This window comes from Podarcis melisellensis (assembly GCF_964234715.1).
Source record: "Podarcis melisellensis genome assembly, chromosome: 3".
In the NCBI taxonomy this organism is placed as follows: domain Eukaryota; kingdom Metazoa; phylum Chordata; class Lepidosauria; order Squamata; family Lacertidae; genus Podarcis; species Podarcis melisellensis.
The window spans coordinates 56,277,230-56,305,221 of NC_138530.1; the positions used below are offsets into that span (position 1 = coordinate 56,277,230).

At 40.8% G+C, this 27,992-nt stretch overlaps 1 protein-coding gene and 1 long non-coding RNA gene across 5 annotated transcripts in view; one reads left to right on the forward strand and one right to left on the reverse strand.

Moving 5' to 3' along the window:
• Positions 1 to 8: 8 nt before the first annotated feature.
• The window catches only part of MTHFD1L (methylenetetrahydrofolate dehydrogenase (NADP+ dependent) 1 like), a 103,171-nt gene continuing 75,187 nt past the window's right edge, over positions 9 to 27,992 (reverse strand). Inside the window, exons 25-28 of the mRNA XM_081905151.1 lie at positions 26,414 to 26,521; positions 25,858 to 26,010; positions 3,963 to 4,070; positions 9 to 783 (exon numbers count right to left, since the gene is read on the reverse strand). Of these exons, the coding sequence (XP_081761277.1) occupies positions 3,981 to 4,070; positions 25,858 to 26,010; positions 26,414 to 26,521 (351 nt within the window). The 3' untranslated portion in view covers positions 9 to 783; positions 3,963 to 3,980. The remainder of the gene's footprint in view (positions 784 to 3,962; positions 4,071 to 25,857; positions 26,011 to 26,413; positions 26,522 to 27,992) is intronic.
• On the forward strand, positions 713 to 27,980 carry LOC309366548. Of its 4 annotated transcripts, XR_014166749.1 has the most exons (7): positions 713 to 801; positions 1,496 to 1,613; positions 4,013 to 4,109; positions 21,181 to 21,361; positions 25,787 to 25,971; positions 26,937 to 27,004; positions 27,458 to 27,931. It is a non-coding gene; the product is annotated as an uncharacterized lncRNA (long non-coding RNA). The 4 variants fall into 4 exon arrangements; XR_014166750.1 differs by lacking the exon at positions 713 to 801 and having other exon boundaries at positions 809 to 1,613; positions 27,458 to 27,980; XR_014166751.1 differs by lacking the exon at positions 713 to 801 and having other exon boundaries at positions 809 to 1,613; positions 26,937 to 27,000; positions 27,458 to 27,980.

A 27,992-nucleotide genomic window follows, 5' to 3' on the forward strand; every position in this document is an offset into this window, starting at 1 on the left:
TTTTTAAAAAAAATGCAAGTTGCAGGCCTGCATATAAAGATTTACTTCTACTGACTGTAAAAAGAAAGAAAGCTTGTTGACATTTGGTATATTGAGGAGAGTACAAAGCAGTAAGCCAGAAACTTGAACTCATTTGCAAAGACCAATAACAGTGAGATACATGAAGTTATGAACATTTCACAGCTGTTTGGCCACATGGGAAAACAACAACACTTATTTTCAATTTCTGTAAAATTCCTGGGCAATTTTATGAAAAGAGAGATCCTGTATTTGAAACCCTAGCTTCCCCCCAACCCCAGTAGGTAACACTGAAAGATAGCACAGACATTCCCAGATAATTTTGCTTGGTGCTACAGCTGCCGAATTCAAGAAGCTGCATATATACCCCATAAAATGCATTAAACTGCACCAGACAGCATTATTCTTTTAATGCTGATTTTCTAGGCTGACCCAAGTGAGGTAAAGCATCTTAAATAATGAATCAAAATCTTAAAAAGTGGAAAAGATATTTCTGTATCATTTCCCACTACCTACACCCACTAGTTAGAATGCAGGCAATAGCATGTCTTGAAAAACATTCCTTAACACTGCCACTTTACAATAAATTAGTTAGTACTGCTTTTTTTAAAAAAAATTGCTTTGGTTTTTTTATTACAGAAGGGTTTCAAGAAATATTATATTTATTTGCTTTGGTGTATTCCAATATTGTTGCAGAGATACATGATAGGCATTCTTCAAATTCATGCTTGTCATACTCCAGGAAAACATGGAAGCTGCAGAAGTCTGGAAAATAGGAAAAAAGTTAAGTATTTCAAGAATTCCTTTTTTCATTGTTTGAAGAAACATGTCTTTTTTTGGTTCTCTCTTAAAAAAGGATATCAGACTGCAAATTCTCTGTAACATTACTGTGCTTGAATTATTTTGCCTGGAGGGTAAGTAAAGCAAAACACTTAACTGTTCTACATGGTGTAGTGTACTTTCTCCTAATATAGACAGATCCCTAATGTATTATCCTACAGGTCTGTGTATGTTAGAGCAGTGAAGAAAAAATTATTCTCATCTTTCAGATTTATGTCAGTGCAACTACTCCAATCTCATACACAGAATAAGTTTCCGAATGCCTTTTTCTTAATTAGAATACTTAATTAAACTATTATCAATGCTACAGAGAATTATAATTACAAGCATTATTACCAGGTCCAATTCTACATATTTTTTCTGTCCATAAATTCCTGTAGAGACCGGAATACTCCACATCATTGATCCTTGGAATTTGAGGTTGTGTTATGTGAGTGTGGCCAGAAATAAAGGGCATGCAGCAGCTCACTGCAGCCAACATGCTACTACCCTGCAGGCCAGGGTAGAGATTTTTTTTCACTCCTGAGGACTGTATTCATTCATGGGAAAGTGGTTGAGGGCCATATGCAGTGGGTGGTGCCAAAGCCTGAAGTAGGTGAAACTAAAGCCCATTCACACACACTGTTTCCTTTCCTAGCTTGGCTTCCTTGCTGTGTTCTGAGAAAGGAGCACAGCGAAGAAATGTAGAAGGGAAGAGATCACCAAGCGAGCATCTCTCTCCATTGTGAGCTCTCTGCAGGTCAAGCAAGGAGGAGGTGAGGGAGAAGGGATATGGCTTGGGGAAAATGAAAGAGGTTGGGTTAGGAGACTCGTGAAGCAGAGGTTCCTCATTTCAGCTGTAGGCCATGAAAACTGTGTTTTCCACCCCCCTTGGCAATTCTGCGCATAGTGTCAGTGGTTTCTTTTATCAGCTATAGATGCATTAGCTATCATTTTGTAACTTCAAGGCTTGAAAATAGTACTGCACTCTGAAGAGGTGCCTATTATGATGGTCTGCAAGCTTCACATTGGTGCAGATCATCACAAGCTGATCCTTTACTTTGTGGGGGGAGGAGAAATGCTGAAAGCACCAATGTTTCCAGCATTACCTTCTGGGTTTATGATCAAAGTGCTGGTTATGATCCACCCTTCATGTCCTAGTTGCTGTTGGAGCGACTGCCTCTTCTCTTACATCCCATTGGCATCTCTTAAACCTGATGCTTGCTATAGTCTTATCTGAGTATGCTGCTTGCATATACACCCATACTCATAAGTGAGGACAAGTGCACTACACTCCACTCCCACCCAGCATCACTTCCTGTCACCTTCCACAAGTTAGAGGGCCAAGTCTAAAATGAGGGTTGGGGGTGTGTGTGCTCCTTTGCACATGGAGGCATGTATAAGCCAGCATCATGTCTGAATAGGGCTTACCTGTACACTGAGTTTATGACCACAATGTCTGTAGAGATGTGGTCTGAACAGTGGCTCTATAGTTGTAGAATTCCTTTCCCCCTGTGTTCATCAAAGTCCAAGCATATTTCAGGAATGTAGGACTGGGTGATCCCAAGTAGCTGAGATCTTAACCGCTTTCCAAACGCTTAAGCACTTTGTGTGCAATTCAGAGTAGTTAAAATCAATGGTTGTTTTGCAATTGACTTTAATAGGATGCCACTACGTCCCTGGAGTCTTAAAATAATCCACGGTGCATTTGCAAGGAAGGCATAAACTTGTTTATTCTCTGGAAAATTCAGGCAGTACTTTTTGTACTTGAAATGGGAACGAAAAGTATAATTGCAAAATGCACTTCATAAAGCCTGGGTGCAGAAGGTTACACAAAAGGGCTTTTGATATTCCTGTAAGAGAAGCTGGACCAAGCATAATGTTTTATTTTTTAATTTTTATTTAGCAGCATTTATATGGTGCTTAACCATCCATAAACTGTAAGTGGTTTACAAAAAAATCCAGTTTACAAAGAACTGGATGTCACCTATAAGATTTCCTTTAGCCAGTATCTGAATTGTTGCCTTATTATAGAATGTTTTAAATGCTGATGTGCAAGATGTCACAAACTGAACTCAAAGTCTGGTGAATGAAGTGGAATATCAGCCTAACTCAAAGAAATCTGTGAAGGTACTAAGGACAGGAAGAGCTGTGTGATGCTGTCAGGAAATGGGATAGGCTCTCCAGGTTCCCCTTCCCAGCTGACTCCTTGGAATGCGGGATATTAAACCTTGGGCCTTATTCAAGCACAACACGAAGCTCTACCACTGAGCTATCTTCCCCAAAGAGGTTAGATAAGGTTGGGATAGAGAGCAGTATATATATCTCAATAGTGCAGAAATTAACTTGGTGGAACATACTCCCTCAGCCTTAGTTCCCCGTCTTCTAGGGATACTTACTGTATGTGGTGAGGGACACAGCAAGCTGATTTCTTCTGGCCCTCCCTGACTAACCAAGTCTCAGCTGCTCTCAACTGTAGACTTAACTTATAGAGTCATGCAGTTCGCTGGACTTCGCTGGATCCTGTTTCTTCCTCCCCACTTCCTCCACCCCATGGTGAAAATGAGAACTACAGTCATACCTCGGGTTACAGCCACTTCAGACTGCGCTTTTTCAGGTTGTGAACTGCCAAAACCCGGAAGTACCGGAATGAGTTACTTCTGGGTTTCGGCGGTCACGCATGCACAGAAGCGCTAAATTGTGCTTTGCGCATGCGCAGAAGTGCCAAATTGCAACCCGCACATGTGTAGACACGGGTTGCGAACGCTGCGGGTTGCGAACATGCATCCCGCATGGATCACGTTTGCAACATGAGCATCCACTGTACCAAAACTGATGGGGCATTGGAGGAAATGATAAGCACTTAGTGAATTTAGATTGACGTTCCAAAGCATACAACTATTAGCAGTAAAACATAATCACATTCAAATTTAAATAAATAAATAAATAAATAACATAAGTGATTTCCTATGAAACAGCCTTGATATATCTTATTAAAGATTTATACCCAAATAGACACAGATGAAAGCCACAAGATGTGAGAAAAGAAACATTAAAAATCTCTTTAGCTCATTACTACTGTCAAACACCAAAGGGACTCATACTTAACAAGAACTTCCACTCACCTTATTTTTGTGCTTTTATTAAAACAACCCCTTGACTTGTTCCGTTTCAGGGTCCAGGTCAATGTCATAGAAGCAAGGCCTTGTAGGCAATCCTGGCATTGTGCTCATCTAGGGGAACAATGAACTAGAAGTTACGGTCCTGCAATTGTAAGCTGATAACCACACTGTGCATATACACCCATGATGAAGTGAAAGACCATATTGTTCTTCGTGGGCTCATAATTTCACATGCATTGAAATGAAAAGAATCAAGCCATCTGTTACTCCAATCCCTTTTGCTAAATCAGGTTCAGAAACTTTAAACAGATTCACTTATGCCTCAGATTGCTTACAAATGTGTACAAGAACTTTTGGAAAAGCAAAGTAAAAGCTATACTGTGTGAAACCCTGTGGTGCAGAATTTTAGGAAATGGTGCATTCTTCAGGAGGAATATGGCAAAGGAAGTAGGAATGTAGATAGTTAACAACAAAGAAGACATTCAGATAAATGCTGTACTAACGGAGAGGCCTGCATTCTGTATTAGGCTCCTCTAGCCAAGACACATTTGAAAATGAGTTATCAATACCTAGATGTTATTTAATGCACACGTAGAGGTTATAGGCACACAACAGCATTTTCAACATCAAACAATTGCTCTGTAAACAGAAATAACCTTCCATAAATAATAAGTTAACTCATTACACAAGTAACAATAATGTTGTACAATATTTTATAATTAGTTGAAACTAATTTTGGCCCTGATAGTGCAAAATGGTTTAGATTAATTTGTGTGTCGGCGAAAAGAAAAAGTAAACTATATGAAGGCTCAACACAAATTCTGCAGATGTTCCTACATTTAAAATTATGCTGAATGAGAGGAATGCTTAACCCTTCCCAGATTCCCCTGCAAATACCCTCCCCATTTTATCCCATCCCCATAAGCTCTGAAACAGGAAGGTAGCCCAGCTGGAGGAAACAAGTCCCCTGGGAGACATTTGCAGGAAATTATGTCTGTGTGTGTATGTGTGCTTAAGGGGGTTAAGTACTTCTCTTTCCTTTTTACGAATTTTTCCTGCAAGTTTTCCTTCCCTTTATTCCCCTTATGTCAGTCCTATAGGGTTGGGACGATACATTTGCTAAGAAAGTCTTTTAGCTCCATTCTAAGATCATAATGATGGGAAACAAGACCCTTTCTCTCAGTGCACAAGCTGTCACTGGCAGAATTCAAAATCCCTTACTAAAAACTAGATTAATACAGAATTAAAGAGAACCACTGCCAATTTAGAACAGCTTGCCAAGCGTAATCTCTTAAAATAAAATGTCTGCTTTCACTAAACATAAAGGATTTCTTTTTTGGGCAAAAGTGGGAGCACCACTAGGATCCTCCAGAGATACACATTTAGAGCATGTGTGCAGTGCTTCAATTTGTATTTGGATGCCATGCAGCTAATTTCCCTTAAAACCGAAGCTGCCAGCTTAAGCATGCTTTCTTAAAAGTGTGCTTAATATGTTTACAGTAAATTCTCAAATTAATAGTATGCCATTGTTTTGTTAAAACTAATGATACTTTGTTGTTTGCTAGTTATTAGTTGAAGTTAAATAAATATTTCTCATTAGGTTATTCCAGAATAAAAGATTCTGTCAAATTTCCCCTCTGATTTTTGTGTCTAAATGAAAAGTCTAAAGCATTTCAAAGTGCAGGTTTTGTGCCACAATCATCTCTAAACCAAAGCCAAAGCCAATACATTTGCTTTTACAACATCTCAGCAAAATGGGTTACACAGATCAATAATCGCCTCCTTCCCTCAGCACTGTTGCCCCTTTCCAATCAGCAATGGCAATTTATCATTAAAAAAATCTTAACTGCAGAGCTCCCATTTATTTGGTTCCTAGTTAAGGGCTTTCTGCAGGCACTGCTCATACATATTCATTGTCCTGTATCAGGGCTCCTTAGTTGGCCCCCAAGTCCTCTCTCTAACAAACCATGGCCACCTGCTCCACACCTGTTGACACATATAATGAAAACAGGTAAGAACGTGGCTGCAAAGGAATAGTTGGAAGCTTTAAAGGGTGCTCTGCTGATTGCGCCTTGGCAAAGTTAGGCATGTTCTTAGCGCTGATCAGCAGTCCCATAGAGATCGGGAACGCTGTAGAGCAGCCAATCTTCCCTAAGCAGGGCTGACTGTAAATGCCAGTCAGTTGAACGGTGCTTAGAGCCAGCCCCCCGCAGGGAAACGCTTCCTTCAGCAGCATGGTTCAATTTCTCACTGTGCAGGCAAAGGGTCTCAGGTTGGAAGTTGCTGCCAGTCACCACCAGCAGTTGCAAACCTTGCTTCCTTTACCTGCAGTTTAAAATTAAGCCATGCCAGCAAAGGAAAACACTGCTCCTGGCATTATTGGTGAAGTCAGCTGGATCCAGTTCCTCAATCCTGTCCTGTATGTCAATAGCAAACTCATTCTTCAAGTGTAGTTCCTGATACAGGGGTGCAGGGGAGAAACCATTCACACACAAGAAGAAGGTATCAGCAGGCTTGGGAGAACTCCAAGCTTTGCAAAAGTACGGGAATATTTTAATAGAAAACACAGGAGGAGGGTGCGTCACAAGAATAGCTCAATGAGACTACAGTTGCTCAGTGGGCATGGGATGCTGTCTGACTTGTAGGCAGACATAGAAATGGGAGGGAGGGAGGGGAGAGAGGATGACTGGAATAGAAAGAAGTATCCTGGAAGAAGATATGGCTAGCTGGAACCCTGGGTAGCTCCACACACTGCAATGTTTTGTTGCAGAATCACTTGTGGAGAAGAATAAAGAATTTGATGAACGCAGAAGGTCCACCTGATATTCTGAAGCTTCAGCCAACCCCACCTACATTGAACAAATTGCAGCCACAGTTAGCAGAAGAGCAGGTTTTTATTTTACCTTTTGAAAAATGGAAACATTCTCAAACGACTAGGTGCACCACAACTTCTGCACAGTGAAGTGCACAGTACACATACTCTGCAAATAAGCATCTTTCCCCCAATAGTCCTGGGACTTTAATCAGTTACTTAAAATGGCCCAATAGATTTGAGGTATCGTGTTCCCATAATAAACGTCAGCACTCCTTGTTGTACTCAGTACGACTGGGAAATGGTTAATGCTTAAATAAAAGGAGAAAAATTATGTGAGAGGGGTATAATTTAATTAGGCTTTAGTAGTATAGTTTGGCTCAAAGAAACAAAGGGCATATATACTAAAGCTTTATTCAAGATGGAATTGGTTGTCATAGGCAATCCTCACAAAGCTCCCTTTCCTACAAAAATATAAAAACAAAATCCCAAAACCTCAGATTGAAAAAACAGATGCTTGGGGCAGGCAAGATGGGGCTGCCTTGGAAAAGAGTCAAGATTTTAAGAACTCTAATAATTTCAGACTTTCAGGCAACATTCCTTTCCCAAAACAATTGATAATACCTAAACAATTCTTTAAAAACATAATCTCGTTGTATACATTTAGTACCTCAAAACAAATACATGGGTTTATGAAAGCCATTAATCACAATTTTAAGCAGTTGGGGTGGGGGGAGATTAATAATGCAGAACTTTTCTGAAGTTCTGCTTGGATTTGACTACATTTTTTAGCCAAAGGTAAGAAGGTACTAAAACCATCAGCACAGGAACGAGATTAGCCATGAATCATGGATACGGGGGGGGGGGGGATGCTATCAAAACCCCACCCTTCCTATCTAGGTATTTGTTCAGAGATACTTTATAAAAACCAAATTCATACAAAGAGATGTAAATATCTAAATAAATAGTTACTATGATGTTTCTCAAGTAGTAGGCTGGGTACAAGTGAGATTCATGAGCCACCACAATCCATCTATGCATTAATATGGTGAATTTTACAAGCATAGTAACATTTGAAAAGCACAAAATACATTGTGCCAAATAAAGTTAAGAGATGCTTCATATACTCTATTCTCTTTATTGTAATCTGTTATGTTTTAAAAATATTTTTAAATTGTTATAACACGCCCTGGGACATTATGGTGAAGGATGGGTAAGAAGTAGAAGTAGCTTATATGTAGGAAATCGGAGTCTCCATCTTGAAATTAAGCAGTTTGTATAAGAATTTAGCAGTGTCTGTTTTGAGCCAAATTCTGGGATTAGAACACAGTTGGGGACACTTTTCATCTTTCACTGCACATCTGTTAGTAACACGCTAATGACAGGAAAACTCATTTATTAGGCCTGTTAATGTGAAGCAAACTAATTGTTCCCTGAAGTAACAATTCCTGAATACAAATGTTCATATTTAGCACTAGTCCCCTAACTGCTTTTCTAATAAAATATTATTTTACTATGTTTTCTGCTAAGCACCCAAATAAAATTGTTTTACTAGAACAGCCAAAGGAGGAAACAAGCGCCTGTGTAATCCCAGCCACTGTATAGAACATACTTCTTCCAAGATCTCTGTTGAAATCTCAACTTAGTTGTGGACTTACTGGGTGACTAAGACAAGTTAATGCCTGAAATTCTGCTCCCCAGTCAGTTAAACAGGAACAGCACTCCCCTCCTCTTACAGGGGTATCCAAAGAGTTTTTGGCACTCATCTGACTTGAGAGACAATGGAGTAAGCCTCAGGGGGTGAAGTGAAACCACTGTGTTACCAGCACTGAAGTGACCTCCCTGGGGCACACAGACTCCAGGGAAAGCCTTTTTAAACAAAAGGTCTTCAATACCTGCCTAAATATCAATTTGGTAGCGTTTTGTCTAATTTCAGTTGGTACCAGGTTGGGCTTGCAACTCTAAAAGTCCACTAAATGTACCTGTAGGGCATAAGCTATACAGTGGTACCTCTGGTTACGTACTTAATTCATTTCGGAGGTCCGTTCTTAACCTGAAACTGTTCTTAACCTGAAGCACTACTTTAGCTAATGGGACCTCCCGCTGCTGCTGCGCCGCCGTCGTGTGATTTCTGTTCTCATCCTGAAGCAAAGTTCTTTACATGCTGTAAAGAACTCCAGCCCAAAATATCTGAAAGGCCCTTCCTTCCCTGTAGACCCTAAGTTGTAGAACTCCATCCCCACAGAGGTGTGTCTGGGAACTTCATTATGCCGTTTCCCATGAATGCTGAAGATGTACCTCTTTACCCTGGCTTTTAAGTTGGTTCTAATGTTGCAGGTGAAGGGTGGGTAACAAATCAATACTCTGCAATCTTACATGCTTTTCTCTGACCCTACCTATTCGATACCATGGTGACTGAAGCTATCCCCTGAGCCAGCGTTGCTCTGACGACGTTAGAATCACAGAAGGGACCACAAGGATCATCTCGTCCAACCACCTGCAATGCAGGAATCTTTCACCCAACGTGGGGCTTGAACCCACGGCGCTGAGATTATGAATCTCATAGTCTACCAACTGAGCTATCAGAACCCATCTTGCAGTTATAGCTACATCTCGTCATATACTAGTTTATTCATTCTCCAACTACCAGGTAGTCAACATGGTACCTTCCAGATATTGGACCACAGTTTCCACTGTTCCTGGCCACTGCCTATCTTGACTGGTGCTAATGGTAGCTGTAGTCCAACAGCATCGAGAAGGTGCCATATTAGCTGACCTTGCCCAAACATCCGCAGCTGGGGTTGGTAGTATTACTGAACCACGAAATAAACATATTTAATACATTGTTTTTTAAAAATATGTATGTTAAACTGATTCAGGTTTCAAACAAACAAACCCAAAGGATGATGGATCCATTTTTCTTAAATCAAAAGGAGCTAATTTCTGGTGAAGCATTTTTGGCACAGAAACCTTTCTACAACATCACTGTTTAGCCAGAGGCAAAATCAACCAGGAATCATCTAGAGTTCAGCTTGCCTCCTATTACTCCCCCTCTTCTGTGACCTCAAGTAAATTAAAGCTTTCCATCATGACAGGGTCTCAAATAATAAGCAGCTCAAGAGTTTAAGAAATTCTTCAGCATATTTAAGGAAAAGTGATGCCATCAACCAACTAAAGTATTTTCCCACAGAAGGCATCCAAGTAAGTTCACAGTCTCTCCTAGAACGTAACTCCTTGTACATTGCTGGCAAAGCATGCACGTTCAAACCCAGCCAGCATTTCCAGCCGTGGCTTATGTTGAGCAATCTTTTGATTAGAGAGAATAATATTTTGACATTACCTTCTGCTGCAAATTTTTGTACTTAAATGTACAACATAGCTGTGCAGAAATGGTTGCTACCTTAAACACAGATATCATTAAAAGAGCGATCATCCATGCCCTTACTACAATTAGTGTCCTGCTACATGACTACGAATTCCAACATGTGGCCCTTGAAGGGGTTACTTAGGAGCAAGTTTAAGCTTAAGCCTCTATTAGTTTCCAAAGTTGCAAATATAATGGATTTTATTCCACAGCTAGCCAATACGAGTCAGTCAGTATGAGAATCCCCCACCCCCTGCATACTCCAACCCTCTCCTAATCAAGTCAGTGAGGATAATACTTTACACATCTGAAGAAGCAGGCCTGAGTTCATGAGATCTTATGCTGCAATACAGTTCGAACGGAAAAGTCAATTTAAGAGCAGAGTTAGTGTGGCGTGGTGGCTAAAATGTTGGATTTGAATGTGGCATTATTCAAATCCCTACTACCCCTGTGAGGTCACGAGCCAGTTAATGTTATGTCCCCTGCATCCACATCATAGTGAAGGAATACTCGGGTTCAGATGACTCACAAGTCAACCCCTGCTCAGTGGGGAGGTGGAACCTGCAGCAACCCCTTTCTACCCCATCCTTGCCTGAGGACACAGCTCTTCCAGCATCTCCACTCTGGGGATGACTCCTCCGTAGCTTCTCCTGTTCCACTGCCATGCAGGAGCATGCAACTAAAACGAGCTACTTAAAAGATTGCACCCAGCTCACCCAAGAGGGTGGAACCACTAGAAGGGAAGCCTTGGCACTCTTCGGATAACTTTGGTTCTCAGCAGAAACACCACCTTACAAAGCTCAACCAGAAGAGTCCATTGGGAGTAGCTAGAGTCCTGATAGGGCCTGGTTTTACAGGAAGAGACTCTGGGAATCTGTATCATTTCCCTGGTGAGCACCAAGTCCCAGCAGAACATGATAGTGTATCCCAAGCTCAGCCTTCCTCACAGGGTTGCTTGAGACAAACATGTTGCTCTGAATTCCTAAGCCTAATATGCAGATGAAGCAATAATAAAAGCCGGGTAATTCTCGCTGGAGACTCAAAGCATAAAAATAGGACATTCAGTTCATATTCAGATCTATCAGAACACAACAGTATGAAGCTGTTGTTTTAAATGGTAGATTCAAGAGGAGTGCCATTTTCCTGCCTCCAATCTTCTTTTCTCTGTGCCATTTGAAATTGGTATTCAGATTTTTGAAATTGTGTTTACTTAACATTCAAGGGGTGAGTCATAAGGACTTAACATTCAAGGGGTGAATCACAAGCTTCACACCACCACGGTTTGGGTCACATTCCAACTTGCGACTTCTAAAATGGGGAGCCTTCCAAATTAATGAAAGCTCCCCATGAAAAGCTCCCTATTTAGAACTCCATAGTTCTAAATGTAACACTGACTGTATATTAGTTTATAAATTATGACAGTAAAAGTAATTGCAATCCTATGCCAAAGCAATACCTCCTGAAGGTAGGAGCCATCATTTTATCAGGTACTCCAAGGCACAAGAAAAAAATTGTGATCTATTATTGTGAGGTCAAGATACCAGAACCGGCATGCTGTGTAAATAATAGCCTAAATTACATATTTCAAGGTTTCCTTTCATCTGGGTTACACACATTTGCTGCTTTAGTTATTAGAGTTTAGGGTTCCAGCTGCACAGCTGAAGTGGTGCCTGGGTTCTCTACAGCATAATTAAAAGCCTTTATTTCCCCTGCCCCCTGTGTCTTCTGGGGTTACCAGAAGCATGGCAGAGCATAACAGCCCAGTTTTAAAGGAGATAGAAAACGAATTTAAAGCAAAATGTAACAGTGATCTAAAACACAATACACAATTTTTAATATACCAGTATTTTTTTCTAGCACAAAGTGTTTTATGTTAGTTTTGTACATGAGGTAACCAGGCTCTGAAAACAGTTGAAGGTAGTATTGGCACAGCTTGGAAAAGTCAAGATTGGGATTTGCACAGATTTGTCGCACAACACCTTTTTGCAGAGCCAAAGAGATAGTCTGATAAATAGCCATACGGTATAGAAGGGACAGCACAGGCTGAGTAGCTTGAGTAAGTTGAGTAACTGAGTAAGCTGAACCCTTTCCCTTGTACACTTCCTGCTTTTGCAGCTGTAACAGCCATTTAAAAACTAAATCTCTTGTTAAGGAGATTTGCTACAGAGCATCTTATTATGCATTGAATTGTTTAGGTGGCCTCAGTGGCCCAGAGTGCCTTCCATCAGCTTCAGCTGGTGGTCCAGCTACGCCCCTATCTATATAGGGATAGCTGAACTGTTGATATCTATGCTCTGGTAACCAGTGGTGGAGGAAGCCTCTCTGGCACCCAGGGCGGGGTGCGGTGGGGCAGGGCAAATTGCCAGCTGCACACACGTGGCGCCCATATGGATGATGCTTGAGCGGCAGCCTGTACGGATGGCGCGCACGTGCCCTCGGCTGCTCTACAGCTGGGGGGGGGGAGGCAGTGGGCCATCTTGTCACCCCCCCCAGGGTGGCACCTGATGCCCCTCCTTTATACACCCCTGCTGGTAACCTCAAGGTTAGATTACTACAATTCACTATATATAGGGCTGCTTCTGAAGATGGTTTGGAAACTTCAGCTAGTGTGGAATTCAGCAGCCAGGTTGCTCAACAGAGCAAGATGGTTTGAGCATATTACACTGATCCTGGTCTGACTGCACTGGCTACCAAGTAGTTTCCGGGCCCAATTCAAAGTGTTGGTTTTGACCTATAAAGCCTTAAATGGCTCAGGACCACAATACCTCAAGGACCGCTTCTTTCCATACGAACCTACCTGGACCCTGAGATCATCTTCTGAGGCCCTTCTTCATGTGCCGCCTCCTCAAGAGGTCTGGAGGGTGGCAACACAAGAACAGACCTTCTCTTCAGTGGCTCCCTGTCTGTGGAATGCTCTCCCCAGGGAAGTTTGCCTGGTGCCTTTAAGCGCCAAGCAAAAATGTTCCCTTTTAACCAGGCCTTTGGTTGTTTTGATTGACATCCTATGCCCTTTTAAAATGTGGGTGTGGGGGGATGTTATTGAGTTTTTATTTTGATTATATATTTTGTGGTTTTATATTTTGATTTAATTCTGTGAACCGCCCTGAGACCTCCGGGTATAGGGTGGCATAACAACAACAACTACTACAACAACAACAACAAAATGAGTAAATAAAAAATGCATTACATTAGTCATTTATTAATTATTATTTTTATCCTATTTTATCCTATCCTCCCAGAGGAGCCGAAGGTGGCAAGTAAGAAGTGCACGCTCTCTCCTTTATGGCAATTATTATTATTTCTGTGTATTAGAAAATGAAAATATATTTTTTAAAAAATATCTTGAAAACCATTCCATTACACATGCGGACTGGGAAAGTTCTCAGCCTTCTTTTTTGAAAGAAAAAGAACTTCAGTAGACAGAAGAAACAACAGAGAGAGTACCTGTCTAATATTCAGGGGCAGGGGATTCCCATAGCTATGATACCTGCGTTGTGTGGAATACACCTCTGAGTAGACTGAGTAGGTATGAAAGGAGGGAGACAATCTTTCAGGTATCCTGGACCCAAATTGTAAAGGACTTTATAAACCAGAAACAGTAGCTAATTGTCAGTCAATGCAATTTTCTCAACAGCAGGTAATATCCTGCCCCAGTGAGCAGTTGAGTCACTGCATTTTGCACCAGCTGCAGCAACCCACCTAGAGTGCATTGTAGTAATCCAGCCTAGAGGTTGCCAGCACATGGACAACAGTGGTCAGGCTATCTTGGCCCAGAAACTGCTGTCGCTGTCTTATCAGCCAAAGGAGACCCAGAAGCACCCAGAGACTACAAACCTCAAAAGCAGGCAGTTGTCCAATTATCCTGATACAGGAAGCACCCACCCATTGTGCCTCCATCTTACCAGGATTCAGAATCAGTTTACTGGCCCTTATCCAGCCCACCACTGACACCTGGCATCATGGCACCTCACAGCATAGACAGGCGGGCAAAAGGCAGTTTCTCTGAAACTGACCCTGAAGATAGTATTGGAACCACTGCTTAATTGTCTCCAACACCCATCTCACTAAGTTGGCTCAGTCAGTATTATCAAAAGCTGGTGAGAGAACAAGGAACAATAACAGGGTTGCACCCCCCCTGTGCTTATTCCAATAAAGGCCATACGTTAGGGCAACCAAGGCTGATTCAGTCCCATAATCATGATCCAGCTTTCTATAATTTGATTTACATTTGAGGTACTGTATATTTAAAACAACCACTACTGAAATGCAAACATGTGTGACCTGTGCAGAAACAGCTTAGCACAGTAAAACAGCAAATCATTTTGACTTTCTCTTACTATATGCTAACAACATGGAGATAATGGTATGTTTTTATTTTCCTTTTTTACCATGTTCCTGAAAGACAAAAGGTTAACTTGTACTCATGTAACCTAAAGTCTATATCCATATTCATCCTTTTGTGGGGGGCGGTTCACATACCCCCTTGAGTCAACATTAATGCTCCAATAAGTATATTTATCTCCCTTTGCCAAACAGATAGCTATAATTTCCTGCACAATGGAGGGGAAAGATTGGAACTAATATATCTGTTTGGATAGCTGTGTAATGCATTCCTCTTCTGTTTTTCCTGTACTGCATTTGTAATCAGAGCTCTCTCTCAAAATTCAATTAAATGGAAGCTAATAAAAATTAACTAACTTAGTCTTTTGACAGCAGCATCCCATGGAAGGAATACCTTATTCAATCAGAGGAAAATAGTATAGTAGAAAAAATACGAAGCACATTCTCTCGCGCGTTCCTGCTTTGACCTCACTTAAAGTCCTTTCTCAACATTACCTTTGTGATTTAGCAACAGCGGTAGCAGGGCACCTCCTCACACCACCAAGGGAGCCAGGAGACCTGGGCCACATGGAAGGATCCACTGGCATGGCTTTCTCTCTATTAGCATTAAGCCAGCTTCTGAAAGGGGCTATGCTAACATGGAGAGGAATAAAAGTTGAAATTGCCTCCTGCAAGTTTATTTCTCAGGCTATAGGCAGGCTAATACCAAACCTTGGTTGAACAAAACTATGCTTTAAAAAAATGATGTCAGATTAACAAAACAGAGAAGAGGAGGTACACTGGTACCTCTGGTTCTGTAGGTCCGTTCTTAACCTGAAACTGTTTTTAGCCTGAAGCACCACTTTAGCTAATGGGGCCTCCTGTTGCTGCCACGCCGCCGGAGCACAATTTCTGTTCTCATCCTGAAGCAAAGTTCTTAACCCGAGGTACTACTTTTGGGTTAGTGGAGTCTGTAACCTGAAGCATATGTACCCTGAAACGTATGTAACCCGAGGTACCACTGTATATTGATTTTATAAAACAGAAAACTGAGCTGTAAAAACAACTTATTGTTGCTTGTGGCTGCATTGCATGGGCAGCCAACATCAGTGTGTAAATGGGAGAGAAATGAATGGGGTTTATCCAAGGGTACTGTGATGGGATAATGAGCTGCTTGTGCGTAAAAGCTTAATCCCTCTCTGGTTTGGCTGGTCAACCAAACCCAGGCACTAACGGAACCCCCCAAAGCATGGCTCCGTCAGTCGCTGGTAGAATCTGACAGTGGGCGTCTACGGAATTTACTCCAACATAAAAGCTGTTTGACGGACATGCGCCTTCATGACTCTCTGCGTGACAGTTTCCGGCGAGGGGTGGGAGTTGCTAACGGGGGTCTTGATACCTCTGCACTATTCTCACTAGAAGTATCCCAGAGCCTTCCCTCCGATTCCCCTTCCGCTGGAACTCCTGCGCTCCCCCTGCTGGTTCCTGCTTCTGCTGTAGGGTCTCTCCTATTCTCCTGGAGCCTTTCCCCCATCTCTCTCTCTGATGGCAGTTCCCTGACAGGTACTACTGGAATACTTCACACACATGAAGCCTGTTGGAATAAAAGGATCCTAATGCGACATTGTGACCTGAGGGATAGTTCAGTTGGTTGAGCATGAGACTTAATTTCAGGGTTGTGGGTGAAAGATTCCTGAATTGCAGGGAGTTGGAATAGATAATCCCTGTGGTCCCTTCTAACCTGCTTTCATAACACTGAATACGCTGGTGACTTACAGACTAGACTGAACCAAAAAACTATAGGGTGTGGCAACCACATTGTAAAACAGCATCAGCTAGTACTAGTGAACTGAACATTTAGATATTCAAACGTAAGTTAGTGACATTGTCAAACTAGACAATCAGTGAATGCTATCAAATCAAGAAGGACTAATTTTGATGGCAAAAGTTAGATTTCATACATGGAATCTAGGTGCTGCTGTCAGGTACCAGATCAATGGTATATCTATTCTTATCTCAGAGTCAAGACTAGGAGTCCCCTGACACTGTGAACCACTCCAAATCACATCCCGCATTGGTATGTTTGAGGGAGGATACTGTAAGGCATCAATGGGAGCTTGTAAAATGTGAGACTGCAACTTGATCATTAATTGCTCAGGTCAATCTTTGGATACCTGAAAGTGTACGGAAAGGCAGTCTACTGTAGCAGCACCTGCTGCATTTCAAAAAACATATTTATGGTATTTATCAGATTTAAATGATTAATCAACATTTAGGGACTAAAATGGCCAACTAGTAAAATGTAATTTATTTGTACAGCTGTCCATTTCTTTCTCCTTTAATAACACTGTATTTAATAATATATTGAACTTTTTAAAAGACACACACACATGTTCTTTCTAAATATGTATTTTTTTGTTCTCCTATTTATTATTATCATTAGTAGTAGCAGCAGTAGTGGCATCAGTTTTATACAGTGTATAATGTAAGCTAGCTACTTACTTGAGTTACTGAGATAGATTACCTGGAGTTACTTTTCTATTCTGTTTATATCTGAAGGATTACATCTTTAGCAGTGCCATGCGACACATTGATTGTTTTTCTTTGCTGACTACAGTAAAAAGCAGAAAAGCAAATCATGAGGAGTAACTCGCAAAGATAGAGAAGTAAACTTAATTACAGCTAAAGCAGGAAGTCTAAAATATGTTAGGAGGTCATTTGGCTACCAAGCTAGGAAAATGATATTACGGTAGAGAATTAACATTCTGCATCAGTCATCCTGAAAAGGCCAAACACAAACAAATGCATCATTAAGAGGTTTTAGAGCAAACCAAGGAACCAAATGAGATAATACTTTAGGTACTTCTAATACAGTGGTACCTCGCAAGACGAATGCCTCACAAGACGAAAAGCACGTAAGACGAAAGAGTTTTCCGTTTTTTGAGTCGTTCCGCAAGACGAATTTCCCTATGTGCTTGCTTCGCAAGAAGAAACGTCTTGCGAGTTCTTGTGAGTTTGTTTCCTTTTTCTTAAAGCCGCTAAGCCATTAATAGCCGCTAAGCCGCTAATAGTCGCTAAGCCGCTAATAGCCGTGCTCCGCAAGACGAAGAGACTCGCGGAACGGGTTAATTTCGTCTTGCGAGGCACCACTGTACATAATTTTAGGTTTTCTGGTTGTTGTTCACTTTTAACATTCTTTCTTCTAGCCTAAACATACCTGTTGTCATAATCTGCATGCATGCCTTGCATTCCAATTGCCTCCTCCTTTTCCTTGCTCTCTTCCAAAGCCACTTTAGTCTTTTTTTTTTTTTAAGTGTCATGACCAGAACTGAGCACAAAAACACCATCTGACATTTCACGGAAATGAAAATCAACTGACAAATCTGAATGTGATCTAGTACATAAATGTTATAAACATTCAATTATATCTCCTTCAAGTATCTCATGACTCAAGTCTTTCACAACTAAAATCCACCTTTGATCTGTTGTGCTTTGTTTTGCTTTTCAGGAGGTGCGTTCCTGCATTCTGGATAATTTTAGAGCATGGGTTTAAAAAAATATTTCTAATGCACTTACAGCTCCTTCCTTTCGTTTCTCTAAGGAGATATTCCTGATAAACAAATGCTTCCAAATTCCAATCACCAAATTCCAATGGCCACACCATTAAGTTTCTTTTTATTTTTAATGAAATTTTATTGATTTTTTTTGACATAAAATACATAAGAATCAAACTAGTTTACAGAACAAGAATATTAAAAAGCCAAAAGATAAAAAACAAGAGAAAAAAGAAAGGAGAGAAAGGGGGCGGGGGATACCTATAAGGCATATACCATATTTATAGCATATTTATCCTGCCATTTATCTGCATGCAGAGTTAGACCCTCCCATCTCCCAGCTGGGGACCTACTTCTTCTCCCAGCCTCTCGCCCTGGATCTGTTAGCCTGCCACCTAAGTTTCCAACTTACTGTTCAGTAAGGTGAGGAAGCTGTGTGGGTGTTTAATGTACGCTTCAACAGAAAACATTCTTTATGGATCCCAGGCACATGGTGATTGCAAAGCGGGCAGTGGAGGAACATTTGGTTAGATGCATAGGCCCTGAAGGGTAGGGAAAGAAAGTATGACTGAAATATAAGGAAGCTGTCTTATACTGAGTCCAACCACGGATCCATCCAACTTAGTATTGTCTACGCTGATGGCAGCAGCTCTTCAGGGTATCAGACGGGATATTCCCTGCCTCACCTGGAGATGCTGTGGACTGACTCTGGCACCTGTGTGCAAAGTCGGTGGTCTACCACCAACTTAAAGCTCTTTCCCTTTTCTGTACAAGTGAAACACTGGGGATTCTTTTTAGCATTGATTAATTAAAATATGTTAGCGTCATAAAGGGCCAGGTGAAATTGCTTTTGAGGTCAGATCCAGCCTTTCAGTTGATTACCTCTCACCAACATCAGAGACTCTCCCTTCCTTCTTGGCTTTATGCTCTCAAAAAAGGAAGGAAACGTGATCTGGTTTGCCTCTACGCCAACATCTGTAGGCACAGCATAGATAAAATGATCTGTTTGATTGATTGATTGATTGATTGATTGATACCCAAAACATTTTACAAACTGTGTCAGATACCTGTAATAATGTGATCAGCTGAATAAGAGACTGGTATTAATAACGGAAACTCACTGAATTTAATGGCATGCAATGACTGGTACTTTAGTGTGAGTTTCTCGGAAGCCCATCTTCCTACGTCCAGTGCAAAGATAAGCACAACTCACTCATTCTCCCTCATTTCTAGTACATTTGCAAATACATCTTCTCTTCAGACTCCCCCCAAATCACTGTAAGCGGGGTTTTTTGTTTTAAAAAACACCATTGAAAGAACTGTAAAATACAGCTACAGCTTCATTACAATTCTTACGGACCCCATATTGGGATGTCATCTGGATTGTGTCAGCCTTTAGAACTTTCATTCTGACACACATATATATTAAGTGGTCATTTGTTGGAGATTAAGGGATTAAAATGGAAAAGACAAACAACAAATACACTGTCATAATTAACCCTGAAAAGCTAGGGCACTCAAGCAAGACACACTCTGCGAACCTTAAAATGTGACACCCCGTCCCCTCTTACTGCCTAGAGGGGGAGAGTGGACTAGTCAAAGCAGAGTATTAACAGCTGCCACCACCCCAGTCTCCTTCCTTCAAACAGACTCAATTGACTTGTCATTCATCCACCCAGCAGTGATTTTTGCCAGCCTTCTGTGGCTGCTCCGTGGTGCATTGTTTGCTCACGCTTTCCCTCTGGGTAACGAAGTGAAAAGTCTTACAAAAACCATTGCCGGATGGTCAAATGTAAGTCTGGCTGCAGCAAGGAGAAAAGGATTGTGGCAGTGAGTAGAAACAGCAGCAAGCTGGCAAAAATACACATTCGCTGCACATGAAGCAGAGCTGACCTGTCAGGCAGCAGCTGGAGATGAGTTGAGACTGAATGCACAAGACAACAGATTGATCAGTGATCAACAGCAGCAGCGGCTTCAAACCTGCCTATCTAGACGTGTCACTATCCTTGTGGCAAATTTGCCACCAGTGTTGTTGCCATGGGTAGTCTTGGAGTGGCTAATAGGATAAACAATAGTGAACAGTAGGTTTGGTAAATGTAGGAAGTTGCTGTCCTTCAATTCCCTTCTTTCCATGCCCTGTCTGGAATCCAAAGGAAAGGAGTAAGCTTAGTGGTGCTGACAACTTCCAACATATTTAGAAATGGTTTTACTCTTTCACCAAACTGAAACTCCCCATTGTTTTGAGGTTGTGTAATCCGTGCATGTCATAACATGGTCATAAGATTAAACTTGGTGAGCCAAGCTATGGGAGTAAGCAGATGATAGACTGTGCTGACCCTCAATTCCTGATCTAGTTATCAATATTTAAAACAGATGGGTCCCTCCACTTCCCCCCAAAAGAACTGCTATTGAACTAAATTGGTTTGGTTGTGATGAAAGTGAAGATCATGGTTACATATAAAATGATTTGAAGTAGAGCTTTTTGCTTTGATCACGCTTGTGTTCAAATGATGAATAGGACAAGTTTCAGAGCCAAAAGATGGCATTAGTTCAATCAGCTTTTCAAAGCCACCAAATGATCTTCCCGATTCTCATTCAAACAGCTACCCAAGATGTGTGCTGAGATCACCTCAACATCTTTGAAAATACATCAGACTATGTGTTGCCTCATTTCTGTCATCAGTTTCTTCCCTCTAAAAAGCTGCCTTCAAACTGTAAGAAAGCAGAGTTTCCAGGTGATCAGTGAACTCTGACGAAGTGAAGAGATCTCATAATGATTGTAAACTTATCTGGAATTCATAAAAAATTTGAGGCGCAGCAGAATACTTTTTCCTTCATTCTGCTGGGTTACTTTTCCCAACTGCTGACACTCTTTAAGAAGCAGTCAAAAAACTAAAAGATGAAGCTCTAATCTACTGAAAGCAGTTGTGCTTAGGGTACTTAAGACAGAGAAGTGTTCAACAGTTAAGCAAGTATATTTGTGCCCTGGTCCAGTCATAGTGACAGACAACTAGCACAATGGCGTGCAAACAGAAAGCACCTCCACATGGAAGCAGGAGCTCCACGGTCTACAAGTTCTAGTACTTTACCTCACAACAGAATTAGAATCACTTTTATATATTAAAGTGGGAAATGATAAACCAGGGTTAACATTTTATTTTCTTCCTACAGGCATTTATTTTTCAGATAGTTCCATGAAACTCGGAAATTAGCCCCTTTCCACTTTGTAATGCTCCCTCCTTGCATTCCTTTCTGAATGAACTAGATAAGAGCAAAGATGGCTGTCTAGTAATGAAAAAAGCAAGAAGAGGGACTCTCCTGAGGAAAGGAAAGCCTTCACATCAGTACAAAGGCATGCCAAAACTTTCTAGCAATGGATTAGATAAGGAATGTGAGCTGAGAGTTTTCCTGGCTGTAAGAGAATGGAGAACAAGTAATAAGATATGATCAGTAGAATAAAGCAGCCAGACCTCATGGGTATGAGAAGCTTTGGAAATGATTCAGCCAGAATTGGTAACTGGAAAAATAGTATATAGCAAAATAGTATATACACCAGTGGAGGCTGGTCTATTAGGACGGATTATTATTATTACTACTACTACATTTGTTAGTCGTTTTTTCTTGCTCAAGGCAACCCAAAGCAACGTACAAGCAAACAATGCCACCCCCACCCCCAAATCTCACATAGATACATGAAAACCAAGAAAGGTACATTAAAAGCATCATCCCACCCACTTCTAAAAGGCCACAGATAGTTCAAGGCCAAAGGCCTAGTTATAAAGGAGAAGTTTTTGCCCAGTGCCTAAAGGTATATAATGAAGGTGCCAGGTTTTCTAAAAGGGCAAGTATGTTAAAAGTATGCTTCCCCTGCCTATATTGTTACTTCCTCATGATGGCTTCCTCCCATTCTAATTTAGACATATTCTTGTGGATAGTCAACGAATTCCACTGCAATTCTGGTACAAAGTTGCTTTCGCACTGCAAGTAACAGAGCAGCCCATGCTGCCACAGACGTTGTACATTGCATATCAGTAAATAAGAATTTTAAAATGTTCTGGAGGAGAGAATGAACAAAACTTCAATGCCCAAAGTTGGAGTGTGTCATTGTCTCATTTCCCCTTAAACTTTCCCTCTGATATTTCTGGCCTCCAAAAATGAACACATTCCATTCTTTATGTCAAACTTATCAAAATTAAACTACCACCAGCTGCCAAAACAGCTACGGGGTGGGAAGCATTGTTATTATATTATAAAGTGCTGCTAGCTAGCTGTGGGACTTTTTCCCATCTACTCCAACAATACAGTATAATAAAGCCCAACATATGCAAAAATATTGCACTGAATAGTACAGTACGCATGGCGATTAAATAATAAACATGTATGCTACCCTAACACGTTATATAATTAGAACCAATTGTCAGAATCAACTGAAAGTAGTCTGGAATGTAAAGCAGGAAATGAGAATACTGTTTTCCTATTGGACTCAGTGCAAATGACCTTTATAATGCAATTATACTGAAATAAAGCCTACTTTACCATAGTGCTTAAGGTTATTATGAGAAAGTTTTCACACATCCAAACACAACTAACTATACAACTTCTCCAATTATAGAATTCCCCCTCAATTTTTACAATTCTATCAAGTGCACAAACGAACATCTTGTCATTCAGAGCATGTTTTTCAGCTGACGAGTTTTCAAGAGGAAAATAATGACACATACACGCATGATAGCAATGTGTTCTCAGTTACCAACTTTGGGCCAAGCAGCATGGAAGCAAGTTGAGATATCTGATCAGATTGCACACTGAGAAAGCGATAGTGAAAACATAGGGCTATATTCAACTAAATCATTGCACTAGTAGAAGCCAGCGCAACAGTCCCCCCTAGCACAGCAGGACTTCCCCCCTTCCCCCCCCCCCCCACTTCCCAAATCTGCTGTGAAGGGTCAGGAGAACCCCAAGAACAGTTGGATTATGCTTGCCTGACTGAACAATCACCTTAGCGCTATGTTGAATTCAATCCACAGTGTACTACCAAGCCAGTCTTTTGCAATAAAGTGTAGGCAGTGGAGCGTGCACTTAAACTGCATGGCTGGTAAGCAAGGGACTTTGTCACCTCTGGGCCCTCCTTGCATTCTGCACTATATAGATGTTTGGTGGCATGCTTTGAAAAGAAAGATTTTTAACAGAGAAACCCTTAAGTAAACTTGCAACAAAAAGGTGCAATCTTTTCTGTTCCTTAGATTATTACAAGGAAACATTTTAACCAGCAGATGCTCAGATTTGCTCTCCTGTTTTAACAAATATAGTTAATACTTTGGCTAATAAACAATCTATTCTAAACTGATGCATCAGTAAACATTAATGGATAACATTTGAAGAGAAAATAGCTGAAATACCATTTTTTTTAAAAAAAAAACATTCCTTCCCCTTTTCTGTCAGTAAAACATGACTAAGTAGGGTACAATGAACAGTCTCCTAATATTTAGTTATTTTTAAATTTTTAATTACATTGATAGTTTGCCTTTCTTCCATTAGGTAACCAAAGGCAGATATCCAAGCATTGACCAGACTTACTTAGCTCCCACAAGTTTATGGCTTTGTGTACTTTCACTATAAAACCAGAATAGCATTAAAGTGCTGGAACATCAGTGTACAGTTTAGGCAGCTATATTTCATTGCACTAAGAATTTAATGCAATGCATTTTATTGGTTCCCTATTGATAAAATATTTGGGTTGGACACAACAAAGCTGTCCTGTTAGCACAAACACTCTGGCTTGCACAATGGAACTTTCCCCCTCTCTCTCCACACCCAAAACCTGTCCTGGGTTTCTCCCAACTAGAGATGTAAAATTGGCTTGATAAGAGTGACTTCAAAAGCTGGTACAGTGAAATGTTTATCTTGCCCCTATACAGAATGCAGCCCTGCATTGTCTTTTAATGAGTGCTGTCACAAGAGTAAGCCAAAGTTGCATACTTAAGTACTGTATGGAATACACCAGCATCACAAAAGCAGATTAACAGAAAATGTGGGAATATACAGAGCTGCAATAACTTTTGGGCGGAGATGACTCTGTTTGCATGCACTAGAGAATCCAGTGATTCTCCACCCAAACATAACTCACCAATGACCTCACCAGTTTCCTAAACACACTCAACAAGGCTTCCTGCCTGTTCTCTCTATAGCCAAGCCATGATCTCAACAGTCCACCTGTGAGTATATGGTAGTGCCTCCATCAGGGTCAAAGGGAGAAGAGATAAAAGTCATGCCAGTGTTAATTAAAGCGCCACCTCGCCTCCGTTTTACTGCCTACTTCCTCTGATAAAGCCTGGTACATTTTTTTCATAAAAGGACTTCCCCATTGCACACGGAATTCCCACTGCAGGAAGAAGTAAAGCAAGTACTGCTTATTATAAAGGACAGTTTATTATAAAGGAAGTTCCATGATTATAGCTTGGTTTAAATTTATGCATTACAGGAATATGCATGTGCAGCCAACCAGAATATCATTAGTTCCTCCTCACATCTAGCTTATAAAAGCAGGTCTGACAGCCAAAAGTGCATTGTATGGGCATGGAAGGGGCTAGACTTGGCCAGCTCATATCCCTGTGACTTCAGTGAGGCTTAGTAGTAATTCAGCATTTCAACTTGCTCATAACATTCCACGAAACATGAACACATTTCCCAAGAGCGCACAAAAGGGCTGAAGTCACATTATGGATTACCTCCCTCTGCGGAAATGTTAACAATTTACTGTGCTTGTGGTGAAAGGAATGTTTCCTGATCGTGTACATCGAAAGCACACCCCCAAGGCCAGAGAGTCCTCATGACAGAATTTCCTGAACTCCAAAAACACATCTAGTCAGGAATCACTTCCTTCCTTGCTCCCTTTCACTGGTAATGCAGAACAATAAGTCAGATACTCTCAGTCACTCCCCAATGTGTTGCTAATGTGAGGAAGCCGGCTTGTACTCTGGGATAATGAGATAACACCGCCAGAGCACTCTCTTTTTACGTTTTTGCTTGGTGCCTGGGTTCCATTTCTAGCACAGCTACATAAGAGGTCTTCCAATTAGAAATAATCAGTGCCAAGGAACAGTATCATTAAAATGTATAAAAAATAAATCAATCGACGAGAGCAACAAGATCAGTCTGAAACTTTAAAAGGGGAACATATATGCTAAATGTTTTGTAAAGGATGAAAAGCTTACATGAGCAGTTTTCTCAAGCTAAAAGAAATGGACAGGATCCCACAAGGAAGACTTGTGAGCTGGCCCAGCTGAATTCTTCCCTTTACAACTGATCCTTGGGAAATACGGTAAATTATTATTATACGCCCTGTGGAACGCCCTCCCATTAGATGCCAAAGAAATAAACAACTATATGACTTTTTAGAAGACAGCTGAAGGCAGCCCTGTTTAGGGAAGCTTTGATGAATTATTGTATTTTAATATTTCGCTGGAAGCCACCCAGAGTGGCTGGGGAAATCCAGCAAGATGGGTCGGGAATAAATCATCATCATCATCATCATCATCATCATCATCATCAGAAATTGCTCTCCATACAGTTTCAAAAGCAGCATCTGGTAACTGCTATTTGAAGTCAAAAAGCCCATTTGGGTTTGTGAAACAATTTTTACACTTCTTTAGATCCTAGTCCATATACGTTGAGATTACAATGTACTGGTGTAACTTGCAGGCTAAGGCACTTTCTGGTAGGTGGTGCCATATTGTTATTTATATTTTATGAATTTCTATACTCCTTTATATCACAGAGCTCCCAGGAAGATCTTCATAGCACATAACAGCTAAGACAGAGATTGAGAATGAAGTGGACCCTACTCACCGTTCCCACCAATGGATAAATGAAACCAGCTCCAATACTGGCTCTCACATCACTAATCGGCAGGATGAAGCCAGTGGGGACACCTTTCTTCTCAGGCATGTGAGAGAGGGACAGGTGAGTTTTTGCCATACAAATTGGGAGATTTCCAAATCCCTGACAAATGACAAATGAAAAGGACAGATTACTGCCAAGTTTGTATGTACACTGTAATGAAGGAACAACACTCCTTCCAAGATCCTGTGCCAAAATAACATTCTTCAATGAATATAGCTAAATTCAATGACTAGTAAAAATTAATGGAGTACAAAAAGAACTTGGGCCCATGCATACTTTTTTGTGGCCCAGTGAATGTGTATGCACATGCTGCATCACACATGCTTTTCATGCTAGTGAACTGTATGAACTGGACCTCTTGTACTCAGAACATTAGAAGCCCTCACTACAAACTGGATAATTCTCATTCATCACCCAAAAATATACGGTATACGCAATTTATAAAACAGTGGGGAGTGACCCCTACAATATATCCCACAGCATACACCTTTATTGTTTTTACCTGCTGAGTGTAACGATTTATCTGAGATTGTGCTGTAGGAGACAGCTCTATATCCTCTGCTCCATAGATTTTCTGTGCTATCATTCTTATTTTTTCAACAATGGGAAGCTGTGGAAACAAAGAAGATGACAGAATGTTAACACACATTGCCAAGAGTCTTAAGACACTCTCCTGATAATTATTTCAAGATAATTATTTCAACATTTTATATTGCCCAAGAAAATGTGCATAATTCAATGCTAATACAGTGATACCTTGGGTTACAAACACTTCAGGTTACAGACCCCACTAACCCAGAAGTAGTACCTCGGGTTAAGAACTTTACCTCAGGATGAGGACAGAAATTGCACACCAGCAGCAGCGGGAGGCCCCATTAGCTAAAGTGGTACCTCAGGTTAAGAACGGTTTCAGGTTAAGAACGGACCTCCGGAATGAATTAAGTTCGTAATCAGAGTTACCACTGTACTCCAGAAAATCGTTTTCTAATGATCCCTAGCACTGAATTTGCCTTTTTTTCCACAAGCTGCTGCACACTGGGGTGACATCTTCATCAAACTAACTACTACAATCTCAAGGTCTCATCCCAGGTCAGTCTCCACCAGTTCAAACCCCTTAAGAATATATGTGAATTTAAGTCTTGTTGCCCTGGCATGCATAACTTTACACTGATTTGCATTTGCCATTTTGTCTACCAATTCATTGGGTTTGAAGAGGTTCTTCTAGAACTCTTCACAATCTCTTGTTGATTTAATGACCCTGAACAATGTAGGACCATCAACAAACTTGGTCACCTCACTCACCCCTAACTCCAGATTGTTTATGAACAAGTGAAAAACTTCAAGGCCTCTGGTCTTTCTTCTTATGGTTCATCTTTAAAATGGACTTAGGATAGGACAGCCCTCTAAGGAGAGGACTCTCCTCTGCTTGTAATGCTGCCTGTAAGGCCTTCTTAGCTAGACTGGCTTACAACAGCTGTGGTTAAGCAAGTGTAAGGTAATTTTAACTCATATATATTTAACTATATATAGTATTTTATTATTATAGGTACTTCCTCTTTATTGCAAGTTTGTCAACCACTTTGAAATGAACTGGGATAGAAATGAGAATAAATACCCCCCCACACAGGAAAAGAGGATAAAAGGATGAATGAAAAATCTGAACACAGTTACGAGTTAACACAAGTTTGGCTCCTCTTTCCCCGCCACCTGGCCACGTAACAGCAGTTACCTCAGCTACATTTCATTTCGTGATTAAGGAGACGCTATAGTGAAAGCCTGATCCTCATAGCAGAGGGGATTTTACAGCAGGATGCCTTTGAAATCAATAGTGCATTGATCGAACTGTGACCAACTCATGCTGCACAAGCTTTGATTGCTGCACTTATGCCTGTAAAGCACTTACAGGATCCCTTCGATTAAAAGTACCAAAGAAACATAATGCTTCATTGCTTTCCTGTAAAATGACAGGGCTTAACCTGATCATTATCCAATTTGAGAAGAAACCTCATTATCACATTGCTTTCAACAAACAGAGAAATTCCCACCCCCTCCTCAAACATGCATTCAAATAAAAAACACAA